Source organism: Pleuronectes platessa, chromosome 10 (genome assembly GCF_947347685.1).
Source record: "Pleuronectes platessa chromosome 10, fPlePla1.1, whole genome shotgun sequence".
Lineage (NCBI taxonomy): Eukaryota > Metazoa > Chordata > Actinopteri > Pleuronectiformes > Pleuronectidae > Pleuronectes > Pleuronectes platessa.
The window spans coordinates 5,583,764-5,604,520 of NC_070635.1; the positions used below are offsets into that span (position 1 = coordinate 5,583,764).

The 20,757-nt window shown below is 41.2% G+C and overlaps 1 protein-coding gene across 2 annotated transcripts; it reads right to left on the minus strand.

Annotated features, from left to right (window-relative positions):
- Positions 1-1,838: 1,838 nt before the first annotated feature.
- xrcc1 (X-ray repair complementing defective repair in Chinese hamster cells 1) lies at positions 1,839-20,295 on the minus strand. 2 transcript variants are annotated; one of them, XM_053433633.1, is made up of 17 exons: positions 19,846-20,295; positions 19,648-19,740; positions 18,878-18,985; positions 18,625-18,783; positions 18,286-18,363; positions 17,810-17,930; positions 17,453-17,559; positions 15,975-16,137; positions 15,659-15,890; positions 13,735-13,851; positions 7,341-7,422; positions 7,144-7,243; positions 4,768-4,816; positions 3,758-3,897; positions 3,372-3,462; positions 3,207-3,282; positions 1,839-2,708 (listed from the first exon to the last, which is right to left on the minus strand). In XM_053433633.1, exons 1-17 carry the CDS (start codon positions 19,894-19,896, stop codon positions 2,601-2,603), a joined length of 1,875 nt encoding a protein of 624 aa, XP_053289608.1. In that variant the 5' UTR covers positions 19,897-20,295; the 3' UTR covers positions 1,839-2,600. The 2 variants fall into 2 exon arrangements, with proteins under 2 accessions (XP_053289608.1, XP_053289607.1); XM_053433632.1 differs by having other exon boundaries at positions 17,810-17,933.
- Between the last annotated feature and the right edge of the window lie 462 nt (positions 20,296-20,757).

Consider the following 20,757-nt stretch of genomic DNA (forward strand, 5'->3'; position numbering starts at 1 on the left):
ACACATACACACACAAAAGTCTGATCACACACAGAGCATCATCGAGGCTCCGCTCCTCCGTCACATAGTTCACCTCCTCTCCCGCGGACCGAGCCCGGGTCAGTGCGCCGGGAGTCAGACAGTGTTAGAGGAGGATGGGAACAGCTGGAGGTGAGGAGGAGCAGGAGGAGGAGGAGGAGGAGGAGGTGGAGGGAGGTGAGAGGAGGATAGGTGTGCAGGAAGAAGTGAAGATGGGAGGAGGAGTGAGGAGGAGGAGGGGAGAGGAAGAGAAGAGAGGAGAGGAGAGGAGGAGGAGAGGAGGATAGGTGTGTAGGAAGAAGTGAAGATGGGAGGAGGAGGAGTGAGGAGGAGGAGGGGGGGGGGGGGAGTAAGAGGAGAGGTGGAGTTTTACGCTTATTTTACGCACAAAACTTGGCAAGTCAGCTGTTGGTGCAGCGGCAAAATACTCTACCGCTATTGGCTGAGGTTGATATTGGGGGCGGGACTAGTATACCTAGCCTGTACTATACACCTACACTAAATGGTGTAGCCCAGTAAAGACATACTATACATACTACTACATCCTATCATACTTTGAGGTATATTAAAGATACAACTTATTATAGATACTTACTACATAGTCTACAATAGTATAATATTACATATACAACACTATACAGAGCATCATACCTAAAGATAAATTATAAAAGGCCTATATATATTAGTATTTTACTATGCCTTAACCCATACAGCACTATACAGAGTATGATATATTTTTATATCTTTAGATATACTTATGATAAATTATACTAAATATAGGCTGGTACATGGATGTAAAGATGGATGACATGGCAGCTTCCCAGAAGTGAAGCCAAAGCATCTCAGTTTCCACTTCTGAGGAAAAAGCTTTTGATAGTTGATGAAAATTTTAAAACTCGTGTCTGTCGTTCAAAATAAAAAAAAGCTGCAGCCAACAACCGGTTGAGAGCAGAACAACATGGGAGAGAGAGGAGGTGAAAGAGGGCGAGCTGAATCCTGAATCTGCTCCGAGCTCGACACGCAGCTCGTGAACCAGAGAGGAATTGTCAATTTAAACAAGATACCGTGTGTGATTCAGGGAGCTTCCTTCTGATTGGCTGCTTTTGGACAGAACCAGGATGTTTAATGTTGAACGAATACATTTCACTCTTCATGCTGTTGATTGATGCAGAACTGTGGTTTGAGAACTTCCATCACATTAAGTGTGGATATAGCAATCCTTAAAAAAAAAAACACTATCTGCATCAGAACGCGCTTTGCATTGTTGTCTATATTGGTTTATATATCCATTAGCGTAAACACTCCAATCTTCAAACTGAGCCACATTCGTTCCAGTGGAGCAGATGTGCACTGATGGAATCCTTTCTTCTTTTTTTTTTTACATTGGACGTTACCTGCATGATAACGAGGATTAACAGAGAGTGAAGTGAAGCTGGGCTGGTTTGAGAAAGTTTTTTTGTCTTAAAATATAATGTAGATCTCTTTTCATCTCATTGGAATCCTTAAAAAAAAAATCCAGGCCTTCTCCCCCATCTCTCGTGAAGCGTCTCCCTCCAGTGTAATCAGCCCTCATGATTCTGTGTCCATCATCCACATTCCAGCTTTCTAATCCCCTTGACTGGAGAGCAGAGGACTGAGTGGCTGCAGGGCGCAGAGGAGGGGAAGTAAATTGGAGAGGGGAGAGAGGGCGAGAGATGAGAGAAGGAATGAAAAAGGGCGAAAGTGCCTCTCGAGCTGCAAACACGGAGACGAAGGCAGAGGAAGGGACGAGAGCAGCTGAGTGAAAGGACAGTTTGAAGAACTACGTCGAGTAGCACGGCTAATTAAAAACCTTTTTTATTTTTATTTGGACAAAATAATTAGGAAACAAAGAGAAAAGGAACCTTAACGAGTCTCTTTGGAAAAGTGAGCAAACCAAAGTTCAACATTTCCTCGTGAAGCCCTTTCAGGAAATCTCATATCCCTTGAGCGAGTCCATCTCTTGTAATATTTAACACAAATAAAACCAAATCACAAACAGGTTTAAAACTTTTAACCCAAACACACACACACACACACATGTAAATTCATCACACTAACACAGTTCCCCAGACTTCAATTTTTAGATCTGAAAAATGCTGCAACCTTGAATAACTGGCCCCCTTCAGCCTGGCCTCATAACAGTCTGCTCACTTACACAAGTCGGGGTCTTATCAGCGCCGCTGGCAGTCAGCACAGGGTGACAGCTCGTTTCCAGACAGAGCCGGAGGTGGCCGGGCGGCGGCACAGGACATTGCATTGTGGCCAGGCTACGTTAACAAACTTCAAATGAAGGTTTAACGATAAATCTAAACCCTAACCTACATTTAAATAGATAGTTTTTCTCCTAGCTTGTCCAAAAGGTGAAATTTTGTGTAAAGTGGACAAAGGCTGAGAAAATTCCATTTGAAGTAAAAAAAAAAAAGAAAAACACATCAATAATGAACAAGAATTAGCTTTTTCTAAATGGCGATGAAACTGAAAAAAAATAAAAAACAGTCTATGCCGCCCCCCCCCGCTGCTGCTTCATCACAACTGAAGTCTGAGTCCGCACAGCGACTTGTTCAGGGGACGACAGAGTACGGCTGATAGGGCAGCAGCTTCTGTCGTTCGTTGATGGAGTGGATCCAAGTAGGTTTGACAAAGTTCAGATTGCCGTTGTCCATCAGGGCCTGTGACGGAGGGGACAGAGACATGGACGGGTCATGAAGTGCTCTTGTTATATCACAGATACGCTCAAGCACCTCTAACGGCTGAAACACTATTTTAACCGATAACATAAAAAACAGATTCAAAAGCTACTTTATCCCATCACTGCTGCATTTTGACCGGGATGGCAAAAACAGTGATTCTCTTAATTTCTATTTTAATAATACCTTGAAAAGTTTGCAAGTGTTAACTGCGTCAAGGAAAACGGCTAAGATGCCTCCTTGCTTGGCTTTTTCTGCTTTTCCCCTCTGAGGATTCTTGAGGCGATTGTCATTTGTGCACTTGACTGAGCACTTAAAAAAAGTTCCCTGGAGCGATTAACTTCACTAAACCGTCTTGTTTGTAGAAGGGAATGATAAAAGCAAAACCCTCATTTACACAAATCCTCAAGCGTGAATTAGAAGTCCTTACATGACTTGCAAGGAAATACTGATGAAAGGCAAACAGTGGCAACAACTCACATCTTCAAAAGAGTCATGCCAGCCTTCACTGGTCACCACAAACTGCACCTTCTCCGTCATGTAGTCCTCGATCACTCTGCGGCACAGACAACGGGGATTTAATTACAGGCATTTAGCAATTTCTGCCACATTGTTTTTGAAGTTATTTCCAGAGGTCTCTCTCACCCATTGAAGGCCACGATGTATCGCAGCAGCAGACGTCGCTCGTTGTTAGGGAATTTACCGTAGAGGAAAAAGTGCTTTCCACTCAGGAAGTCTGGAAGAAACGATTGAAGAGGAAGTAGCAGAAGAGTTTAACTGAGGCGCACAGCACTTATGAGCGTAATTATTGGTGCCCTTTGGTGAAGGGGAGGAAGGCGCAAAGCTAGGATGAATAAATAAGAGAACACAGAAAGTGGTGTGTGTGGTGTTCCTCAGAGGCAAAAGAGATATCCAGTTATGTCTGTGTTTGCAGTGGGCCACGATGGAGGGGAGGACATTTTTCCTTCGACCGTGAACAGGCTCAGACGACAGGGACTGGGGGACACGAGGATAAGAACAAAGGGACACACCTGGCAGCTCAGGGATGGGATGATCCTGTTCAGCCTCAGCGTCTGTGTTTTCATCGGTCGAGCCCCCGTATGGATCCTCCTCCTTCACCGTCTTCACAGCGGCTGACGCTTTCTTCTTCTGTTTGTTCTCCTTCTCCACTCTTACACAAGGACAAAAAAGACAAAACTTGATCCAACTCTGTCTTTTATGCTCCATGTTGCCTGTCTCTGAAAAGAAGGAACCTCATTTGTCTCCTTCCCATTTTCTTGTCTGGACACTAGTTTTAATGGCCGTCACAGAAAACCCACAGCTCTACATTATAGAGCAGTTAAAAAGTTAAACTTCAAGTCGAGGGCGACACAATCTTCATTCCTGCCAACGTAAATGGTAATGGTAAATGGTTTTGTATTTATATAGCGCTTTTCTAGTCTTGATGATCACTCAAAGCGCTTTACAGTACAGTTCTACATAAACCCATCCACACACACATTCACACAGTGCATCTATTCGCAGCACTTAGTTATGCTATCGGGGGCCATTTGGGGTTCAGGATCTTTCCCAAGGACACTTCGGCATGCAGATGGGTCAGACTGGGGATCGAACTGCCGTCCTTCAGGTTGGAGGACGACCACTCTACCCCTCAGCCACAGCCGCACACTCAACTGGCTGCATTAGTCCACTGATGTGCAGGTGGCAGTAATGAGCCAAAAAATACAATAAGATGCACGTAAACAATGCAGGACATAAAATTGGATTTTCAAATGTTTTACGAGGAAATAAATTAGTTTTTGGTGATAAATGTAAACAACGTATTTACTGAGGATCAATAGACTTTCGGGCCATTTTGGGGCAGCGATGAATTCAGTGAGCACCACATCCACACATTTTCATTCACACAATCTATTGATCATTTTACTACTGGTGCATCGTGGGAGCGGATATGGAGTCAACGACCACACGGGATATAGACGAATAAACCGGTTCACCTCAAGACACACAGAGCAGTTTGGACATGATCGGTTGTGTTTACCTCTGCAGCTCGTCCTCCGTGTCCACGGCAGATTCGTCATCATCAACTCCTGTGAAACCAAGAGTTAATACGAGAGATTTTTAACAAGAAAACTGACACGTCATTTATTACAATAATAGAAAAGGCCAAGCTGAAAATAAAAAATTGTTTAAGCTTGAAAAGCTTCATGCATCCAAGATCAAATCTGCGGCTTGTGGTCAGCTTTTCAAACGGAAACAGATGGACAGGGTAATAATAATGTTATTTCCTGAGGAAAATATTAATTCACATAAAAAACACAAGGTTGTTTCCCAGTTCAAATTATGGTATTATTATTACTGCACTCTGTCCTTCATTTTTGAAACCAATTGAATCCAAAAATAAAATGTCAAACAATGCTGCTCATATGATCAAAATAATGTAACCTTGACATCATGTCCTCTATAAAATACTATTAACTCTCATTATGCAGAGCAAGCAGAGGTAAAGCAGAATATATTTTCATCAGCGGTTCAGACAATGTCACCTTGTTGGCAACAGTTTCCATTAGCACACAATCCTGGGTTGTTGCGGGGGGGAAACAGGAAGAGGCTCTAATTAAAACATCCTCTCCCTATATGTGCTCCGTGGGTCATTGTGTGTGTGTCCTCAGCGATGCAACCCCGCACTTTACTTCTGGCATCAAATTAACATAGAAATGAGAATCATGCACAAGTCCCTTCACAGTGATTACATCTTCCCTCCGTTCTTGTTTCTTCCCTCAAACTCCCATCCACAGCATGTATGTTGTTCATGTTCTTTACACGGTCGAGTTATCAACCGAGCCGTTTCCAAGTGCTTCATAAAGCTGATCCCATTTGTCTCTTTCTGTGGGTTTCACATTTTCCCCTTGCTCTTCTCAACTCATTCAGTCCTCTTCAGCTCCGCTGCTGCCCTCCACCCCTACACTGGATATTTGGGCTGAAGGAATAAATCACTTTCCATGAGTCACCACCACTTATCGTTCAGTTTTGGGATCTTTACTAATATATATATATATTAAAGTACATGTATGATACGTGTAACGCACATGTCCACCTTATGTTTATCTGTTTTTTAAGAAAGTGAGCTTTTTTATTATGCTAAATTATTCCCTGTTTAAACTACTGTATTGCATTCTACTTAGTTTACAGGGTGGTGAACCTTAGGGCTTTTTGTTTTCTGCTTTGTCAGTAAATATTGTTTTCCCGTCTCCGAAAGTTTTGTCTCATTACAATTAATTTGTGGTGGGTGACCCTGCAGCAATGGAACGATTAACTTTGTCCATTTTAATATGCAAATTGAAACCGAAGAGAGAGAAACTTCACTTAATTTCCCAGGCAAAAACAAAACGGGAATTAATAAAAGCATTTTACCGGTGATTAAGGTTTTATTCTCAGCAGGGGACCACTTTTGCATTTGATCCCCTCTCTCTCTGCCTAGTTCCTTCTCTCTCTCTCAATTTTTCACATTTAATTAAAAGGCAAAATGCAAAAACATCTAAAAAAAAGTACAAGAAACAGAAAATATTAGATGAAAGCTTTCTGTTTTCTGATCCGCTACAAACGATACGATTAATCTGCAACGACAAGCATATTATGTTGTTGTTTTGCTGGAAGCTCAACATGTTCACTATGTCAAAGTTAAGAAATTGAGGCTTAACAGGTATACAAATGTACCATGAGCATTTAAGCATGTTAATATTTGTGCGTAGGAATCATAAAAATGTGTATTGTGTGGGGACAGAGATGTCCGCACCTAGTTTCAGAGCAATCGGCAGAGGAGTTGACGAGTCATGTCACCCACCAAACCAATGTTGAGCCTGACGGCCTGGAGAGCAAACTTGATAGAAATCATTTCAATGTTTTAGAGGAGGACTGATTAGGGGATTCAATCCCATTTCTTCTCTCGAGGGCCTTTATAGGAACATGTTCGAACTGCAGCTTCAAGTTGATAAAGATCAATGATAAAGACTGAGTTATTGTACTAATATTCTGTCCCCTTGTCTAATTGAAACTGGACTTTATATGTGTTTAATGTACCTTTGGGAGTGAGAGGAAACATTTTTTGAAATAACTTATAAAAAAATGTTTCAGAACTTTTTCACATTGGTTTTCATTCTTCTATTTCCTACATTTCACCTGTTCAGTGATCCGACTGCCCACTTGTATCCTTATCGTGTCCCCCTGCCTTCCTGTCTCAGGTTAACATCAGCTCCCATTCAATGAAAAAAAAACAATCTAAAACTTTGTAAGAGCAGTAACGTGCTTTCTTTCTTTTTATGTCAACACCAGTTTCTGTAGAAGATCGAATCTTAAACCACATGTCAGGTAAAGTTCAGGCAATTTTGTTAACCACTTGAAGTAGTTGGATGCCAACCTGGTTCGTCCATATCCGTGGAGCCACCGTATTCATCATCGTCTTCACTCTTCACAATGGTTTTTTTGGGGGTGACTCGTCTCTCCTGCTTCTGTGGAGTCTGCAATAACAGCACGGACAGGATATTACAACTGATAGTTACCAACAGGAAAGATCATTATTTTTTTGTAGACTCGCGCAAAAAAACACAAACGTACCTTTGTATCCATTTCCTCTTCACTCTGGTTGTCCACTTCCATTTCACTCTCCGAGCTCGACTCGCCACCATCCATCAAATACCTGAAGCAACAGAAGAAGAGAAAAAAAAGAAAGGATGAACTAAATGCGTCCGAATGATTAAAGACTGGGGAGAAAATGATGCCTGCACAATATATCTTGCTCTGAACCGGCTTCACTCACACACTGCAGTGGCCCTTTTAGCAGGCAGTAGTGGGACATAAGCACATTTAACAAGGAAGACATGATAAAGATATTGTTTCACACCAGAGTGTCCCGATTGTCTTTAAAACGATACAACAGCCTGTATATCAAATACATTTGACGTTTGCATGTTCTTGAGCTACAGCTTATCCCCCCCAAACACATTGTGGTGTTTTCGCAGCAACTTTGACTTAAATGGCTGTCGGTGAACTGAAACCATGAATCAGGACTGATGGCGGCAACCCTGCTCCAATATCTCAAATTCTTTCTTGAGTTATAGGTTCGATGTTACAACAATGCAGCGTGGCAGTGGTGGAACAGAAGGAGGGCGAATAAGCAACGACTGAAGAGCAGAGTTTTATATTGAGATACAACTGCATAATTTGTCCGGCTGTAAAGTGCATACCTTTGCCAAAGACCCCTTATGAATCCACATTAAAATTCAAAGGACCCAAACTTTTATTTTGATCCCCCCCCCCCCACCCACACTGCCCGCACTCAAAAATATCAGTCACCTTAAGAGACCTGACTTTTAAATCAACCCCCATGAATTATTCAAGAAAACAAGACAAAGGTTGAAACATATCCTATCTCGAAATGAAAGTAAAGGAAACTTCCTGGATCCACATCCACACCACAAAATAAGGGAAAATCGGTCGGTAGTCTTTGAGTGATCGTGCTGTCTAACAGACTGAAACATGACCTCCTGGGTGGAGGTAATAACAGCAAAGATAATCGGTCTTTACAGGCTGTGCACAACAATATAGACATTATATCCTCTTCAGGCAGAAACAGCAGTGTATCGGTTCTACAGTGCACAGCACTATTGATTAACCATGTAGGCATGGTGTGCAGGGTTTTGTTGTCACCTGTGTGCGTGCTCAACATTGCGTGGAGTCCCCAAACTTGGTGGGAGGGGTCTCTCAGGAAGATTAACTTTTGGAGCTGGGAGGACTTGCACAAAGTTCACTCTTACAGCGCAGGACCAGTTTGTTTATGCTGAATTCTCTCTGCCCACTGGGAATGGTAAAAACTTTATGGATGCTTTAGCTCCAACTTGCCTTTAGAAGAGAATGTCATGGCATTTTGACCTCAGAGATTGGGTATCCCCTATTGAAATGTACCTTGGGAGTCATATTTAAGTTCCACCACTGAAGTTTTTCCTACACAAGCTTTTTTTACCTGAACTTGCAGAGAACAAGACATTTTCTGATGCTGATGATCTATGGGGGGGGAACTTTCACCTTCCTTCTGGTCAAAACCCTAAAACCTCAAACATCTCCTCCCACTTTGCAGCTCTGTAAATATGTGCACTTTCTGATTTTATAAGACATTCAGACATATGATACACCGGATGGGCATAATACTTCAACTTTTCTATTTTCATGACAAAAAAAGGGAGGAATAATGTGTCAGATTCTTCTCATTGGAGTTTTTTAAGTTCCTTTTTTCTCACAATAAGAATGTGATGAATTCAATTGAATCTATTCAAATTCATGTGAAAAATAAAGCATAAGCATGACTGCAAATAAATTCTTATAGACATAATTAAGTATAACCTCAAGAAAAATGTTAAACAGACTGCATTGTATTTTTTCCAGTCCTAATGACCTCTCAAAGTGCTTTACAGGTCACATTCATGCATTAATACAGTGATGCCATAGTGCTTCTCTATCCGTCACACAGGGTTCAGTGTCTTTCCTAAGGACACATGCGGACTGGAGGAGCTGGGGATCAAATCGCTGACCTCTCGGATGAGCGAACGACCATGACCCCCTCAAGAGCCACAGACACTCGGATGCATAAAATATGTAGGGGGTGTAGTGTCAGACGACATACCGTTACTCTGTCTGTAACGTTCTTGGCTATGGTTAGGCAAGTGTGGCGGGGGAATAAAAAGACAGATTTTCTAAATACTTTAAAAGTGAAGACATAAGTTTGGATAATGATGAAGGAAGTGGGTAGGACATGAAGAGAAACAGGAAAGAACACAAAAACCCACACGAGGAAGTGACATTTCTCCCCAAATCCTCTCTATATATCACCTCAAGCCACGACTGTGCATCAGAGCTAAGGTGTTATTTTTTCCACTCACACTACGCAGACACATTATGATGACCCATGCTTTCTTGTTTCATAAAACTAAGTGACTAGGAAATTGGAAAATGAAAAAGGAGACTGTGGACAAGAGAAGCAGTGCAGCATGTCCTGCTTATAACAATAAGTCGCATAATTAAAGTAAAGCAGACCGTGTGCTCAGATCCAGACGAACTGGAGAGGTGTTTTTCAAAAGATGAAAAGATAGAAATGATAATAGTTAAATATATATTGATCTTATCTAGTCCTGATGTTCACTCAAAGTGCTTTGAAGTACAGTTTTATGATCACACACAGTTGTACAGTGCATCTATGTGCAGCTCTTTCTCTGGGAGAGGTTAAATGGTTCAATTCTATTATTTAAATTAACATTTTTTGTGATTATATTTTTTACCTTATCTCCTGTCACCTTACTAAACAAATAATTTAGTGCAATAATGTATAAACTACGATTCTAGTAGTTTTACCTCAATAACTACTACTGTATAACTAAAATGTTATCAGTAGATAGTGATTATCTATTTTTTTTTATAATTCAAGTACATACTGGATCTTTTTAAATAATAGTTAAATCTACAAAACCCCAGAAATAGCATAAACTATTCACTGATGATGCACTTAGCACATCTTTACACTTTTGGCAAAAAATGCCATTAAGGATGAAAGTAATATTTTCTGATTTCAAGTGTTGTTTTTCTTTGCGATTAAAACCTATGTGCCACAGATTAATCACGATGTGATTGTGCTGATATTTTGTCACCTACATGTCGACTACTTTCCACGTCCTCCTGGGATGTAGCAACGGGTCCTCGGCTTTAATGAGAAATTGATTTACTTATTCAGTCCCATTGTGATGGGATGTTGTAGAGCCACTTGAACGTTTTCTGCTCTCCCCTCTTTTGCTTCCGTCTCTGGATTCTCGCTGATTGAATGACGTACACGGGGAAAGTATTTATTGCGGCGCTTATGTGATGTCACAATCTCATTAATATATATACATATTCTACATAATAAATATGCATGGCAGGAGCCCAGTGAAGCTGTGCATTTGCCCGCAGATGCTCAGTGACAAAGTGTTTGCGTGCATGATGGATGGGGCAACAGTTAGAGGATGTGAGTGTGCTTATTTGTTTGGGTACTTGTCATCATCAAAGTAAGTGGTCCTTTTAATTACCCATAGCAGATGCAGCTTTTAAATAAAGGGTACATCATCAAAGCTGCACACTCAACACGCTGCACAATAGCGGAGCTGGACAGGGCTATGACAACAGGAAGCAGGGGGAGCAGCTGGGGAAGGATGGTGGTGAGGGATCCTCAGCACAATCAGAAACTCACCGAGAAAGGCTTACATGAGGGGGAATGAAGAAAGGCTGCAGAGAACTTGAAGTAAGGACCATATTTCATTGAACAATAGGATTGTCTGCCAATGGCCTTCAGATGTATTTCATTTTTTTAAAGCTGTCTGAGCTACTCTTCATCTTCCTTTGCTGATTGCGTTCAATTCTGGCGATGGAGACTAACATTAGCAAATTGATTTCTAACCTGCAGATCTATCCATGCCGGAAGTCAGAGACAATAATCTCTCTGAAATGACAGTCTCATCGATACAAGTAATCATTACGCACACGAGACAAACTAATGAAGGTCTGTTAATCATCCTGCTGTGCGTTTGTGACCTGAATAGATCTGACACCTCGTGATTATCTCTGTTATTGATTACTCGGCCATCACTTGGTCAATTGCTTGCAATATTTTGGAAAGAAACCACATCCATGGTGACAGCTTGAAATTGCTGGTTTTGTTAATAACTTCCTTTTAAGACCAAGTGAAGCAGCAAATAATGAGATTCTGGATCCATCTAATTCTCAGCATTATTAAACTCAAATCCTAAATTCTAAACTTCACTGTGAAAATGGGCAGGTCATTTAACAAGATGAGGTTGTGAGAGAATAAGGACATTAACACACCAGTCACACCGGTATCCTGACTGAATTGGAACACGTCCAAATTCTCATATACCCATAGAGTTCATTCAGTATCCAGATGACATCACGAGTTGTACCTCACCATGGCCTTGTAAATTGGGGCCATGTCTCTGCTGATGGAAGTTGTAATGGCAGCCATTACCTCCTTCCATCCTTGTGGTGCTTTGCCATATGGTGTGTCGTGGGACAAAGTATTGCAGTACTTTTTTGCAATTGAAAATTAAGCTGCTAATGCACGCAGTTCTCAGGAGGATGGTACAGGCGGATCTGTCCTGCCGACTGTGTGCTATACGTGTACCAGTCATCCGGGTGCATACACAATGTGTGTTTACTGGAAGATCACATTGATCAACCCTCATCCCCTTGACCCTAGTGCAGGGGTCTTCAATGTTTTTCAGGCCAAGGACCCCCAAACTGGGCAAGAGATGGAGAAGGGACCCCCTACTATATATACATATATATACATATATATATACAGTATAAAATTGTGTTTTATATTAAACTGGGCCTAGTGCCTTGTATAAACATAGCTACCCTGTTATTGTGCAATCAATACTAAGCTTATCAAATATTACAAGGGTTCATTTATTCATGTTTGTAATTTAAACATGTGCAAGGTACAGGGTGGCCATGCCACTGAAATTTATAAACATACATCTTGCATACAACACTGAGCTATTAAAGTAATTCACAGATTCATGTTTTTATTTTCTCTTCTACAAATGCATGTAGAAGAGATAGTGAATCCTCAAGCCACCTGTGGATGGCACACATACGCCCACATTAGTGAGATGTCGGACCCTGATGGGTAGCACACAACTTATCTAATCTTGGACGGATGGAGGTTGTCAGGCAGAGGGTCAAATCAGCCTCTCAATATGTTGGATGCATGTAAATGTTTATTTAAAGACATTTAAATTTGTGGGGAAAAAATTGTCTTGAAAATTAAAAAAAAAAAAAAAAAAAAAAAAAAATTGAATTGTCTAATCAACCAAAGATTTCGTGACCCCCCTGCAGTACCCTCCGCGGACCCCCTAGGGGTCGCGGCCCCCCTGTTGAAGACCTCTGCCCTAGTGGACATCTACTTTATTGGCAGGTATCTAGAAACCAGGAATTTTACTGATTTAATGTTTCAAAGTAGGTTGAGAACAGAATAATCGTCTAAAAGTGGATCTTAATCAAGCAGCCACCCACCGGGATGTCACCCCGCTGGTCTGCGAATTGTATTTTTCAAGCCTGGAACCTGCTGTGCTTTCCCACCTATTTGACTCTCAACGTGACGAGGAAACTCATTAACTGACATTGCCCTCTGCTTGGAATTACAGGTTTGTGGCACTTCTGCAATTGTTTTAACTTTCCAGACACATATACTTCAGGTTCATTTTTATATAATGCTTATGGTCTTCATTCCAAGAATCAACACTTTGCCATCTAGCACAATATAAATTTTGGATCTATCTGAATGCACCAGAAGCCCGAGATTAATAAGATCAGTAACCTTGGATACCCCATCAGAATGAGAGCTCTGTTGAAAACTGAGGTCGACATGATCATTATGGAGGCAACAAGTATGAAGGATTCCTGGAATGGTAAAGCAAACCCAGTACAGTGAGATTTCAATTAATTTGGACCTTCCACTGCCCAAGATGAGTCCTCAGCTCTGCATTATTCAACGGACACAGATTCGTCTGGAGCAACAGCAGAAGGCCTTGATGCTATAAAAGCTCCCCCTGTAATGAGCCATATAATTAGACAGCTGCTGGAACTGCCTGGGCTGAAGTTGTGATCACAGCAGGTATCAGCTGCTCAGGGTTACAATGTTGGAGCAAGTGAGCAACGCCGCTGTGAGGTGTATTTTTGGACGCTTCAATCAGCGTGATTGCTGAGTACAGACTGCGAGAGGTGCAGTCGTGGCTTTAAGAGAACATATTAACCAGATGAAGCCCTGCGGAGGCCTCCTTTAACAGGACTCTCTATTTCCTGCAGCTGTTCCAGTGCGAATGCCTGAGCCTGGGCTTTTGGTGTAAAATTCAAACTCAAGACATCACTTTTTTTTCATTGGTTAGTTTTGCATTTCGTCGTCTCTTACCGTTTATAGGAGAGCTGCTCTTTCCTCTTGTGGCAGTCCATCACCCATTCTTTCCGTACAATGATGCCCCCTGCTGATTTCACCTGGCTGTACTTAGGCGTGTTAGCAAAGGCACAGCTGGGAAATAAATAGGTTGAGAAAAACACAGGGTTACATCACTAAGAGAAGTTGACGTGGGCAACAGTCAGGCAGTGGATCTCAAGATGCAATCAAAGTGAAATACAGAGTGTGACACAATCCTGACGTCTGTTCATCATACAAATGAACTAAATATAGCTTTCCATCTCAAAAGATCGATGTTTGAAAACATGTTTGTACTTTTATGTATAATATAGTTCTATATATAAGATTGTGGAGAAATGTATATGTATTCAATTTATTTGCCACATTTGCCACATGTGAATGACAGGATCTTCCCTGACCTTCTCGGTTACCTATAACTTCCCTGTGTACTGATTTGTAGATCGAGAATTCTTCGGCTTCCCTAGTGTGCCAAAAGTGTAAACCTCTGATTTCACAAGCCTAAGTTATATGGACTCCAGCAGCATCAACAAACGACTGACGCCCAGCACAGCACAAACTCCACGTAAGCACAAACAAAAAGTTTTTATCTAGTTGTGTTGAGTCCAAGAATGAGTGTGAGCAACCGAGATTGCTTTTAATAACAACGGCTTTCTTAAATGTAACACATTCACACATTTAAGAAGGCTGATTTAGTCATTTATCATAATGATTAATTCTGCTCAAAGTCATATTAATGAGAGAAGTCCCACAATTTAATTACCACAATATTTACCTCTGCCAAGGAGGCTATTTTTCACCCCTGTCCATTTGTTTGTTTGTTTACAGTCATTTCAACCAATTTACAGGTAGCCATTAATGGATCTTGATGAAAAATAACAGGCACATTTAATCTGAGTGATCTACTCATCTTTCTTTAATCAAATCAGCTGCCAAAAACCTGCCGTTGATTTGCAGCTCTTTAGCATTCGCTCAATAGTAATCTCTTCACTTTCTCATTGTGGAGCCACATTTCTGAGCTGTCCATCGGTTTATTAAGAACAAGGTCTCCTAAAGCAACAACTGTGGTGGGAATTTAAGAACCCTTTTTTAAGCTTATAAGTCAAAAAACTAAATGAGCAGAGGCACGTATGTTATTGAGACAACACACCCAATTCATTGCACCCAATTGAAACAAAGTCCATCAAACTAAAGTGTGTGGAAATCCTTCCTACTACAGGTATTTACATTGCACACATCACATTTACAATGTTTACTCTTTTATGATCTATAACTGCTTTCAGACATGCAGCAGAATATGCCTGAAAGTCTGGACACATTCTCGGCTTATGAAACAAGATTATTACCAAACACGATTATTTATTATTGGGTCAAGATCAGGTTTCAGGTTATAGTACTACATTTTGCGAAATATATGCATTTTCTTTCTTCCTCGATTAGAGGAGAAGTTAGACATCACTCAAGTATGATCAGTCCCGAGAGGTGATAGGCTCCAGCGAGCAGCAGGATACTGAGTCTTAATGAAGCTGGTGGGTGGATTTCTTACCTTTAAAACAGAGCTTGACTCACTGCTTCTCCACTTTTGCGCTAAACTAAGCTGCTAGGTGCTGCTTTGTATTTACTTTGAATTGTTGCAAAAAAGTAATGCATCAGTTAAATAGAATAAATCTCAGTAGAGCACGATACCTCTGCTAAGGTATTGTTCATAACAGTTCACTTATGAAACCACATTTAAATTCCATAGCTCCAGATTTGTTTTGGGATATTCACCCAGTGACACACATTTTTTTAAATCAACAAACACACAGGAGTGAAATCGTAACTTCCTTAGTGGAGATGATGATGGCAAACACTTAAGAGCACAACTTCAGAATGCACTTTTCACGTGCCACCAGCTACTTACATGAGGTGTGTGGCGCCGGACATCCAGTCAGGCCGGTACTTGGCTCCCATATCCAGAGCCTTTTCCCTCAGCTCCCCCCTGTATGGGTTTTGGAAACCACTGAGTACAAACACCACCCCTTCCAGGATCCGGTTGAATGGGACCTGGGATTTTGTTTTCTGTTGTTTGGGTTTAGTCTCGGATTTGGTCAAACTCTGCCTCTTCTTTTCGGGGGACTTCGGTGTCAGGGAAGCTGGGGACACAATTCAGAAAGTCAAGGAAATTCTCTAAGAAAACAATCTATATGCTGCGATTGAGACACTAAATGAAGCGTTACCTTTCGCAGCGCTGGAGCTGGATGCGCTGGCTGGACTCGGCTTGTTTTTGGGGGTTGCGGCTTTACCCTCGGGTGAGCCAGCTGGACTTATTTTTTTCGTAGGAGGGGGGCCAGGGGCGGACTGGCGCTCTTTGTTGAACTCATATTTTCTTTTTGCTGGTGGCTTTGTGGAAACAATTCATGGGAGAAACTGAGGATTAGGCATGTTTCATGCTTAAGTCACAAGAATGACAAAAATAATGTGCAAATACATGTTGAAGACAAACTCTCTCTTCATTTAATGCAAAAAAGTCTAATAAATCGTGCTCAGTCTTTTTCCAATTTGTAATGTTTGAGCCTTCTGTAATAAAAATGCCCCGTGTGTATGCAGAAAAATTAGATTAGAAAATGTAAATTAATAATTCATAGAGGATTTCAAAAAACGGTTGCTTAACAATTACAGAAGAAAATTGGATACAGGACTGTAACCACTGGAGTAACTGTTGAGACGACTTTTCATTACAAAGAGAGTGACAGGGACATTTTCTGAGTTAGCGTTTCACATTTGCAGAGAGTTAAAGTAATTTATTTTTTACTTGTGCCAGGAAATGCTGCTTCAAGCTGTAGATGAAAGCTACAAATATACTCTGCTGCATATTAAACAATTGTGATTAAATAAATTGGAAACGACAAATAAATGAATTAGTTTTTCCGAGAGATGTAATGAACTTGGACAAATAATGCAATTTTCAGCAAAACAAGTAAGTCTTCCAGGCACGGACTGTGTGTTCATTCCCTGGGTTCACGTGCTGTTTCACGTGTGCGCGGCGTGTGTCACTGTGGTTGGTACAGTGGGAAAACAACATCACAGTGACGCCCGCATGACAACAGCACAACAAATGGAAAGATTCTTCTCCAGGAGACGGCACAATCTGAACACTCACTACCTCAGATTTGGCTTTTCACCAAAATGCAGTTTTAAGACATTACATGAAATTCTACTGTTAACAGCAGTGGGAGAGGCTGCAGTTACACAGGATTGATGAGTGAGTGTAATAATTGTAAAATGGACCAGAATGATGTGTGTAGTATTATGAGGTTTCTTGAATGCACCCTTGTGAAAATACAGTAGAATATGTACTGAAATGAAATGAAAAATAATTCATTATGTGCAAGCGAGCGAGCTGATGCCAGCTCCTTCCTCCTGCATGATAAATGTATTGTGCCAGTTCAGTTGCCTTTACTGGCTGGTGAACCGAAATAACAGACAGCAATAAGAGTTTTAAAGGTCAGGAAATTAACTGTTACTGTGCTGCACACTACCTTTTCTGGTATTGTCAGCGTAACGGAAATAATACTCTGCTATTCAACTTAAGAACCTGTGCAGGCTGTGCATAAAAGAGTGGTTATAATTTAAAAAGTATTGATGCCGGTTTCATATATATCCTGGAATTTAGTTTGGTGGAGAAACTAAATTGGAGGCTTGTGTTGTTCAGTACCTGTGGCGAGACAGTGCTGGAGGACGAGGCCGGGCCCGACAACTGGGGGCTGCCACCGGTCTGCAGGGCAGCAGCAGCGTAACTCAGCCTCTCACTCTGAGGAGACACTAAAGTGGAGAAGGGCAAAGATTTGGTGAGGGAGCAAAAAGGAACTATTCCCACAAAGTGGCACAATAATGAGAAAAGTCTTTGAAATAAACCTCTTTGCTGTCGTCTCCTGCTACAATTCAGAAGCTTTAATTACAACCTAATTAATGAACTATGGATTTATTGTTTTTATTCGACCTCATTATCAAAAGGACCTGAACGAATTAAATTGGCCTTCGGCAGCTTGTAAATTTGAAGGAATGGATTTACCTTTGAGAGAAGGACTGGTTTTTGTCGTACTGTCCCGACTGAAGAAGAGACTGCCCGGCTGAAGGCTGGGCCCAGATGACGGAGACTCTTCCTTCACCTTGAACTGTCCTAACTTTGTCAGCTTCTGACAGGAGACAAGAAGAAAATGTCCGTGGCCAGAAGAAGAGATGGAGGGAAGGACTGAAGGTCTGAATTTAACAAATGATTTCAAAAGCTAGAACACTTTCCTTTTGTTGTTTGCTTATTTATAATTAAGTAGTTTCTGATTCTAAACTATAACCGTATGATTATAGTCACTCTGTGACAATGTCCTGTGGTTACTTTGTGTTCAGACAAAATGTTACTATTAAGATGGTTGGCTTTGTAACATTTAATAATAATTTTAAATTGATATATACAAACTAAAACTCAGGTATCTAATCATCAAGGCCTCAGTAAAAAATATTTAAAAAAGGACAAGATATTTTAATACTTACAGGGGAGGCTGCTGGAGGAGGATCATTTTTGTCAGGCGGTGAATGAAACTTAACAAAGGCCAGACCATATGCTATGTTCTATGTGCAAAGACAAAAACAAATGATGTATATCTTTCTGTAAGAATCCACTTTCATCATGTAGCTCAACGACTAAACACCCTGCAGGTGACACCACACTGTTGTTGAGCATGTGTGAGGATATCATTTGCTCTATATGTCCTCTTATATTATTTCATGTTGACATTTCTGTGATAAAATCAAGGATCTGCCCAAGAAATACTGATGTTGTTCTTGCTAATTATTTCATCAAGTCATGTTAACACTCAATATAACCTTTACCTTGCTGTAAGGCTGGCTACAAACAAGTTTCACTCTGTCCCACTTCTCCTGGGCTGGGCTCTTCTGCAGCTGGGTGGGCCCAAAGAAACGAACCCGGTTCAGATTGGTGCCATTGCGGCTCTCAGTTGGAGACATGAAGGAAGATGTAACCAGAAGAACCTGAAGCAGACATTAAACAATAAATCAATCACAATGAAAAAAATGGGATAGAGATCACGTGCAAACTTTAATAGTCAAGTTAGTGACAGACTACCTCATAATCCTGGTCTCTGACAGCTGAGGAATTCCCAACCAGCACCTCGATGAAAGCTGAGCCTTCATTTCCGATGTCGATGCTGTGCACCTGCTCCTCCTTCTCAAGCTGAGCGAAGAAAAAAAGCAACAATAGATCAATTAAAAGTTAAGATAAGCTCCTTGTGTGGCTACAAGCAGCACAAACACTGTTAAATATCCTTAATTCAAAGAAAAGGTAACACATGCGAGCACAGAAAGTTTTATATATTGACACAATTATTGATTATATTCATTTTTGTGAAGAAGCTTCTCAAACACTATCACAACATGTTACTTCTCTTTAAAGGCTCAGTGTGTAAGACTTAGGTGAAAGGGATCTATCGGCAGAAAATACAGAAATATCCTAGTGATGTTTACGGTCGTGTGTTTCATCTAAATTATACAGATTGTTTTCTTTACCCTGGAATGGGCCCTTTAAATTTAAATACTTTATATTTACATCAGAAGCGGGTCCTCTCTATGGAGGCCGCCATGTGTTTTGTTTTTTTACAGTAGCCCAGACTGGACAAATTAAACACCCTTTGAGTTTTGAGTCATGTTGGGAAGAGGGGGGTGAGATGAGGGGTGTTCAGCTGCAGCATGCAACTTCACCACTGAATCCTACACACTGAACCTTTAAAGACTTTTTCGGAGTCTACGAGAAACCCCTGAATCAAACTAACGTTCCTCGTAGCAGCGGATTGGGGGGGGGGGAGAGAGAGAGAGAGAGAGAGAGAGACAGGAACTCACCTGCAGGATGACGGATGTTTGCTTCTCCCCGGGTCTTGCTGCTTTCCACTTCCTGTAGGTGTCCGAGCTCAGCAGGTTGTCCGCCTTGTGGGTCTGTTTTGCGGGATGACAATGGATGAGTGAAAGGGAGACTGACCTTTGAACAGATACACGAATCTCACTGAACATTACACAGTCGGTGACGGAGGAAGAACTCACTGTGTCCTCGGTGCTGCAGGACACAACGTGCTTGATCTTGATCTCGGGCATTGTTGCTGTTGATTCCTCGCGGGTTCAACGCTTCTTGGCAAGTTAACACAACATAGAACACACACGGCGTCCTGACAGTGGAGGAAACTACAGCGTGTTCCTGTCCAGAGACAGACAGACAGCGGGCTAACGTTGTTAGCACGCTAGCAAACAATGGGCTGGGCGAAGTTTCCCCCGGTTAGCTTGATGGTTTCCACGCAGACACCGCGCTCCCACTAACGAACCTGTACACGTTTTGTGTAGCTGACACGCACCCGCTCACTCTGGCGCTACAGGGCACATCGGAAAACGCACGATAATACTTTTAATGTTAAGATAAACGAGGACGGAGAAGTCATTTTCCCACCAAAAGCCCGACGTGTGTCGTGTTGTTGTGACCACGCAGAGGTTCCCAGCCAATCAGCGAGCCCCTTTTTTCTTCTACTCTTTAATAAGTGCATCACCGGGTAATGTCGCCACCAACTGTTTATAAGATATACACACACACACACATATAATTTCTGATTTTATAGGATTTAATTCCTACAACTCTTTTTAATATACCTAATCCTGTTTTCATTATTCCTTTGTTTATTATTTATAGTTTTATTATGTACTATTGTTTATTAATACTAATTTGTATGCATAAGTACAATTTCTGATCTAATTTATATGATTTTTCAACTGGAAACCTAATCTTGTACTTTTATTAATATATTTGCTCTAATATTAGTTTATTCTAAATGAAATGTTTTTTTATTATAATCTTCAGGGAAGGACGGCCTATCGCAGCCCTGCTGTATTAGCAAAGCTGAGTTCTGCCTCAGTTCAGTAAAGTTCAGTTCCGTCCATTCCTTTGTTCCCTCAACCGTGAAATTCAAA

Coding starts and splice junctions, on each gene's coding strand:
- xrcc1 (XM_053433632.1), bottom strand. CDS start 19,896: ATGCCCGAGATCAAGATCAAGCACGTTGTGTCCTGCAGCACCGAGGAC. Junction 19,741..19,845: donor CCTGCAGCACCGAGGACACA/GTGAGTTCTTCC, acceptor CCCGCAAAACAG/ACCCACAAGGCGGACAACCT. Junction 16,138..17,452: donor CCAGCACTGTCTCGCCACAG/GTACTGAACAAC, acceptor GTTTCCACAAAG/CCACCAGCAAAAAGAAAATA.